General features: G+C 42.4%; 1 gene segment (V, D, J or C); it reads right to left on the minus strand.

Moving 5' to 3' along the window:
- Positions 1-5,892: 5,892 nt before the first annotated feature.
- On the minus strand, positions 5,893-6,895 carry LOC108267354 (T cell receptor alpha variable 21-like). The segment is given in 2 exon segments: positions 5,893-6,644; positions 6,746-6,895. Coding segments are annotated over 2 exon segments (471 nt in total).
- Between the last annotated feature and the right edge of the window lie 812 nt (positions 6,896-7,707).

Genomic DNA, 7,707 nt, shown 5'->3' on the forward strand with positions numbered 1-7,707 from the left:
AACTAGCTTGTAGTGGAGCTAACAACTCCTCATACAAATGAAACCCCAATTATTGGGGTTGATGGCTGATGTTCTCAAGACATAGAAATGGCTTGGGAAAATATATAACTGGAGAAGAAACAAGAACTGAGGTAGTCAAACTTTTAACCAATCCCCTTGTAGGTAAACAAGCTCATCAGATGGCATGAAACACAGCGTCATTTATTAATTTGTAACAACCCTGTGTCACCCCTTCTCTCTTAGATTACAGTTATTTTTTTCAAAGATTTATTGAAGCAATTTTTTTACTGTCACGATTTCCCCTCGCACAAGGTGCTGAAGCACGAAACTGAAACCCGAAGCGCAATCTCAAAGCGTGAGCGCCTTGAACACATTTTGCCCAGAGGGCCAGGACCACCAGGGAGGGAGTGTTCCCTTTCAAAGGGAACTCGATGTTGTATTTAGCGTAACAGTATGGGGAGCGCCTCTCGCGCGTGACCGGCATCTGAAGCTTGTGTAAAATCATGCCTATTTATTGGTGTCACGTTGTGAAACATAAGGGAGTTGAGGACGGGAACAGGTGCAGGTAAAGACGTTTGTATTTAAAGGAGACAGATCCAAATCCAAATCTGTTTTCCAAATCGGGAAACAGATGTGTAGTCAAAAACAGGCAGTGGATTGGGCGATTGGCAAACAGGCATAAACTGGGCAAAGCAGGAATCGAAGTCGCAGTCAGAGAAAACAAGGTCAAAACCCGAAACATGAACTATAACTATGAACTGGGAGCGGAAAAACCAAATTAACTAATCTAAACTTTAAACTAACTAAAGGTTTTTAAGGAACATAACATTAACTTTCTAACTATACTATATCTAATACTCCACGCTGTGTACTGGAAGGTTCGTGGTGTATATATATCAAACATAATCAGCGCTAAGTGCTGACAGCTGAAAACACTGAAGACACACCCTCAAACAACAACCAATGACAGTACAGGGAGGAGACAGAACAGAAACAAACAAACACACATGTCCACAGTAAACAATGTCACAGTTTTCAACATTTGGAGAGCGGGCGCTTGCTGGGCACTCGTGCACCTTGCTCGTGCACAAGTGCGCCCTCCGGCTCTCCAAGTGCGCTGCCTAAAGTGGAGGCCGTGACATACCCCCCCCCCCCCCCCCCCCCCCACACCCCCGGCCCACACACACACACACACCAAGGGCGCTCCTCCTAGCTGGATAGAGCTAAAAGGTGCATATTTCCACATAGAAGTATCGCTAGCTTTATCCCCTCGCACCTTCACAAAGTGCAAGGATGTCATTCAGGCTCCATTGTGACTTCAGGGAATCCTTGTACTAAACAACCTGGTTAATTCTAGCATGATCCAGATAACTGGTGGTTCAACATTGAGATGTTGTTCTCGCCCACATGAGGAGCTTGGGGCTCAGGTTGAACCTCAAGAAAAGTATTCTTTCTCCAGTGCAGAGGACAACTTTTCTAGGGGTTATAAGGATTCTACAATGATGAGGGCCTTTCTATCCCCAACACATGTAGGATCAATCCTATCAACTTTGAGCAAGACAAAGCTAGGTCTGGGCATCCCCTCCAGTCTTTACAAGAGACTGTTGGGCCTTATGGCAACAGCCAACATCATACCGTTGGGCTTATTGCGCATGAGACCGTTTAAGTGGTGGCTGAAAAGTCGGGGGATTCATTTGAGGATGAAACCTCTGAGAGTAATCAGTGTCACGCAGCGATGCCTACGAGGTCTGAGTATTTGGAGGTGTCTGCAGTTTCTAGCCTCGGGTCACACTCTAGGGGTGTCTCCTTACCGCAAGATGGTAATAATAGATGTGTCCCTCATGGACTGGGGTGCAGTCTTAAATGGCTGTCCAGCTCACGGTCAATGGAGCAGTCCTCATCTGGAGTGGCATATAAATCGCCTAGAGATGCGGGCCATATTCCTAGCACTGAAATTTTTTCTTCCTCAGTTGAGAGGTCACCATGTGCTAGTTGTGTCAGACAACACAGTGGTGGTCTCATATTAACCACCAGGGAGGGTTACGTTCATGCCCCTTGTTCAGGAAGGTGCAACTAATCATTCTCTGGGCAGAGGCAAAGTTGTTGTCAGTGAGTGCAATGTACATTCTGGGCAGCCAGAATGTAGGGGCAGACATCCTGTCGAGGCAGGGGTTGAGGCCCGGGGTTGGAGGCTCCATCCAGAAGTGGTGGAGTCCATATGGTGGAGGTTCGGACAAGTGGAAGTTCGCCTCAGAGGAGACAACACACTGCCCACTGTGGTTCGCCCTCACTCCTCCCGCACCACTGGGGCTGGACGCCATGGTGTACACGTTGCCGAGGACACGTCTATATGCTTTTCCCCCAATCGCTCTGCTTCCACAAGTTCTAGCGAGAGTTCGCCAAGACCATCTACGTCTGCTGCTAGTAGCACCTTATTGGCCTGCTCGAATATGGTTCTCTGAGATAATTTCCCCGCTAGACAATGCTCCTTGGGAGATTCCCATCAACAGGGATCTACTGTCTCAAGCCGGAGGGCTGATTTATCATTTTCGGCTCGAACTATGGAAACTATGGGTCTGGCCCCTGAGGGGCACCAGCTCATAGATTCTGGTCTCACAGCTGAGACTGAAGAGACCATGTTCCATGATCCATGAGGAAATTGTATGCGCTCAAGTGGCATCTTTTTGTCTTGTGGTGTGAGTAACGTCAGCTAGACCCAGGGAACTGTGCAATAGCTACAGTCCTGGAGTTCTTACAAGAACATTTCTCAGCAGATTTGGCTGCTTCTACAGTCAGGGTTTACGTGGCTGCCATTTCGGCCAGCCACGCCCCTGTTGATGGAGCCTCTGTGGGGCAACGTCCTCTAACTTCAAGGTTCATGCGTGGTGTCAGACAGCTGCGGCCCATCTGCAGGCCGCGCATACCTTCCTGGGACCTTTCTGTGGTCTTGGAAGGTCTGTCAGGGGCACCATTTGAGCCCTTAGAGTAAGCCTCTGAGAAGCTTCTGACTCTAAAGGTAGCTCTTCTACTGGCCCTGCCATCTCTCAAGCGAGTCAGAGATCTACAAGCTCTCTCTGTTGCCCCTTCCTGCCTTGACTTTGCCCCTGGATTAACCAAGGCCTTCCTGTATCCTAGACCTGATTATATTCCTAAAGCACCTTCCTGCCTGCCTTGTGGTGTTGCAGGCTTTCTGCCCTCCTCTGTTCCTCACACCAGAGCAAGAGAGGCTGGACCTGCTGTGTCCAGTAAGGGCTCTCTGTACTTACGTCCACTGTTCTGGCCAGTGGCGTAAGTCAGAGCAGCTGCTGGTCTGCTTGGCGGTGACAGTAGAGGTGATGCTGTGTCAAAGCAGCACATCTCTAATTGGATAGTGGAAGCAATCTCTATCGCTTGTGAGGTGCACGGTCTCGCTACGCCTCAGGGCATAAGGACTCATTCCACTAGGGGGGTCGCCTCCTCAAAGGCTTTGTCCAATGGGGTATCCTTACAGGATGTGTGTGCTGCTGCAGGGTGGGCTATGCCACACACATTCATTCGATATTACAGTCTGGATATTCATTCCACCCCGGGCTCGAGTGTCTTGCAGTGACCCTCAGGCTTGGGTCTTTTGAAACAGGCTGTACCCTCGGTATGACGGACTGGGTATTCTCGTTCCCATAGAGTTATATTAAACGCAACGTGGATTTCCCTTTGAAAGGGAACGTCTGGGTTATGCATGTAACCCTGCTCTCTGAGAAGGGACATTGTGTCTTCGCTTCAGATAATAGAGGCTGATGGCGCGGTTCACAGGTGCCATATATATATGTCAGGCGCCGCGCTTAATTTCCACATCACCTGATCTTGGCAGGCCTATAAATAGGCATGATGTTACACAAGCTTCAGATGCTGGGTGCACGTGAGGAGCGTTCCCATCATGTTATGCTAAATGCAATGTCTCGTTCCCTTCTCAGAGAACAGGGTTACATGCGTAACTTGGACGGTTTCCTCCCCCACTCCAAAGACATGTTTTGTAGGCTGATTGTCATTGTCCATTGTGTGTGTGTGATTGTGCGATTGTGCCCTGCAATGAGTTGGTATCCCCTCCAGGGTGATTTTTTTCAGAAGCATATTTCAGTGACTTCTATTTTAAGTAAATGCTTAGACTGCATTAATGCATTTTAACAGAACAATTAGTTACAGGTTTGTTTAAATGAGAGCTCATTGTTTATCTATTCTTTAATGAGTCACTGATGTATTTTACATTACTAAATGATGTTATTTTGTATGTAGTTTAAATCACTGCAAGAAGTGCAGAAATCTCCCTGTAATAAAATGTCTTTGACCCATTGATTATGGCTGAAAACGCTTACTTTATTATGTTTGATAACTTTGGATTTGTAAAATGTTAATATACAGGTAATCATTTAGGAGAAAGTACAGTAAGTATTGTGCTTTTGTTACAGTTCAGTGATGAGGTGTGAAGAGGTATTTCGATTTATTAAGTACATTAGTGCATAGTTTCACTGGCAGAAATGTTTGTTGTGTCCTACAAGAATTTCAATGTTAAAGACACCTCAGAATTTTAAAATTGGTAACGCTAACATACGGACTTTGGTGAGGTTTGGTTAGGACATACAGTTGCTACTGTATGTGGGGTTTATTAATTATTTAGCTCAATAATTGGCAATACAGATTCTGTCCCATATTTAATTCTGAGAGACTCTGCACCTCTAAGATACTCTTTTTATACCCAATCATGTTACTGACCTGTTGCCAATGAACCTCATTATTTGCTAAATGTTCCTCCAGATGTTTCTTTTTAGTAACACTTAAATTTCCAGTCTTTTGATACCTCTATCCCAACTTTTTTGACATGTGTTGTCACCATCAAATTCAAAATTACCTTATTTTTTCTTTAAAGTGGTACATTTCCTCAGTTTAAACATTTGAAATGTTTTCTATGTTCTACTGTGGATAACATGGGTTTATGAGATTTGCAAGTCATTGCATTCAGTTTTTATTTACATTTTACTCAGCATCCAAATGTTTTTGGAATTGGGGTTGTAATTGCCTGTGAAAATTTTTGCATCTCCTTTAGCAACAGCAAAATTCTACAGATAATTCTCATTTGAGGTCTCATTTGAGCAGAGGAAACAAGCGGTGACAAAACCATGGTGATAAACAGATTTTCCTGAAACAAGTGGTGTAATACTGTAATATTGTGTGTGTATATATATATATATATATATATAAAAAATCAAAATACAGACCACTTCTATTTGGCCCTAGTGAAATACAAAATATTTTTATTCCAACTTTTCAGTTTGCTTGTACAATCTGAACTGAAGTAAACAGAATAATAGCCTATGAGTAGAAGCAGAAAAGCTCACATCAGTGGTTCTTAAAGTGGGCTTCTCTGGTGTGAGCTCTGTACTGAGTGGGTCTGTGGCATTTATTTTACAGTTAACAGAGTTCCTGGTTACAAAACCTTTGAGAAACTCTAGATTACATCATACTTAAATCACTCTTCCCCCACTAAGTATTTTAATTCACAATGATCTTGAGTCATCATTACTGTGTATGGTCAAATCTAATTTTAAATCCAAATTCCACTGACAATTTCCTTATTCATCAGTTTCATCTTTAGCATATCAGTATAATTAAACTTGCATCTGATTGAAGTGCATATAAATTTGGGCATAACATTTAAAAAACCTGAATAATGTTTGATTTGCCATAAAATCAACTATGGGAAAGTATTCAGCAATTTGTAGCAAGTACAGTAAAGTAATAATAATAAACATTAAATACCATCAATTGCCCTAATTTCACTGTGTACTAAAGTAATGGTGTCAACAGTTAATTTGTAAATGTGTTGTTAACTGACAGGTGCATGCAGGACACATGTATATTACATAATTTCACAAAAACAGAGCCTGTACATAACTGTCTCTATATGCCTACGCACATACATTTATTCATCTTTAGTGGGCACATTATCATGGTCAGGGTCACAGTGGATTTCAAGCCTATCCAAGGAACACTGGGCAAGAAGCTGGAATACACACTGGGTGGGTCATGAATTTATTTTCCACAAAGCTATTGTTAATTAAATAAACAGGTGTATTTTTAACCAGTTATTAGCATTTTAAGATGCCAATGGTAAGGATGATTAACTCAGAAATAAACATTAGCAGATTACACAAATAGTGGTTGAGCTTCAAAAGCGAACTGACATCATGGACAGTTGCTTGAGCATGAAAGGGGTAAAGATGTAAATAGCTCCATCTTGTGAGAAAAGCCTGACTCCAGACAGGTGTAGTACTTTTTGTACAGTGTAGTTGGGTTTCCTGTCACTGTGGGCATCAGAGCGCAGTAGTACAGTGCAGAGTCTGTCACTGTAACAGAGGAGATGAGCAGATCCACTTTCGTATTCTTTTTATCAAGTTTTGTTGACAGTTGTGGATGAGGTGGTTGAGCCTGTGTGACATGTTCACTGGTTTCATCAATCAGAAGCAGAAACTCTGGTCTTGATCCAGGTTGTTGTCGATACCAGTGGAGACTGTAAACAGATCCAGTATATGTGCAGGAAAGTGTGATGTTGCTGCCTTCAATTACAGACATGCTGGTTTGATCTGGTGTAATGCTGTTGTCAGCAGCCTCTGCTATAAACACATTACAATCATATCAGGAACATTTATTCAAAATAATGTCAAGTGGAAATCGTACTTTTTGTTTATTATAAAACAATAATTTCATGACTTACCAATATCAGCAATAGTGAAGAAAAACAAGAAGAGCCGTACCATTGTTAGCCTGAGTGTTTTCTTCAGACCTCTAGCTTTAGAAATAAATGCTAGTGTTGTGTATTTGTCTCTGATGTCTTCACATGTAGCTCCACCCACTCATATTTATTCATTTTCATGACAACTCTGCTTCATCTCATACTGAAAAGGTAGGTTATTTATTTATGTATTTATTCATTCAGTTGTTTTTGTTTACTTGCTTGTTTCTTTTTTGTTTTGTTTACAGTAGTCATAAAGAGTCAAGTAAAAAAAAAGTGACAGAATAAAAGTTGTACTTTTATTTATTTTGTGTGCTTTGTTGTCATGCGACACATTCAGAGACGGATGTAAATGCAGTTTAGAATTTATTAAGAAACTGGCAAACCAATCAGAAACGTGAAGCAACTTTGTAACCAGGGATTGTACTTCATGGCAGCTATGTTTGTAGGCCATGGTGTGTTCTGGTATGTGGAGTCTCTGATGGATTCTGGCGCTGGTGTGAGATTTGTTTAACATACCAAAAACATTCAGAAAAAAATGAATGAATAATAAAATATGGCCATAAGAAACCAGGGATTTACATGCACTTACGTTTAATTTCATTTTTCAGTAATTTGTACTACAGTAGCTCTTCTGTGGGATTGGACCAGACAGCCTTGGCTCTTCACACTCATCAGTGAGCCTTAGGCGTCCATGACCTTCTTGCCGGTTCACTGGTTGTCTTTCCTTGGACCAACTTTGATAGGTACTATCCACTGCATGCACCCCATGCCATCACATCTCTAGAAGGCCACACCCAGGAAGTGCTGTGATTGTAGCATAACATTGTAACTTTCTCCAAGCAGAGCACGGTGGACAGAAAGATTTTAAGAAAATAATTTAAAAGCAAAACCATGTACAGTAATGTAGTCAGCACTCAGTTCTAAGCAATTATGTAGTGGAG

The sequence above is a fragment of the Ictalurus punctatus genome, chromosome 7 (assembly GCF_001660625.3).
Source record: "Ictalurus punctatus breed USDA103 chromosome 7, Coco_2.0, whole genome shotgun sequence".
NCBI classification, from domain to species: domain Eukaryota; kingdom Metazoa; phylum Chordata; class Actinopteri; order Siluriformes; family Ictaluridae; genus Ictalurus; species Ictalurus punctatus.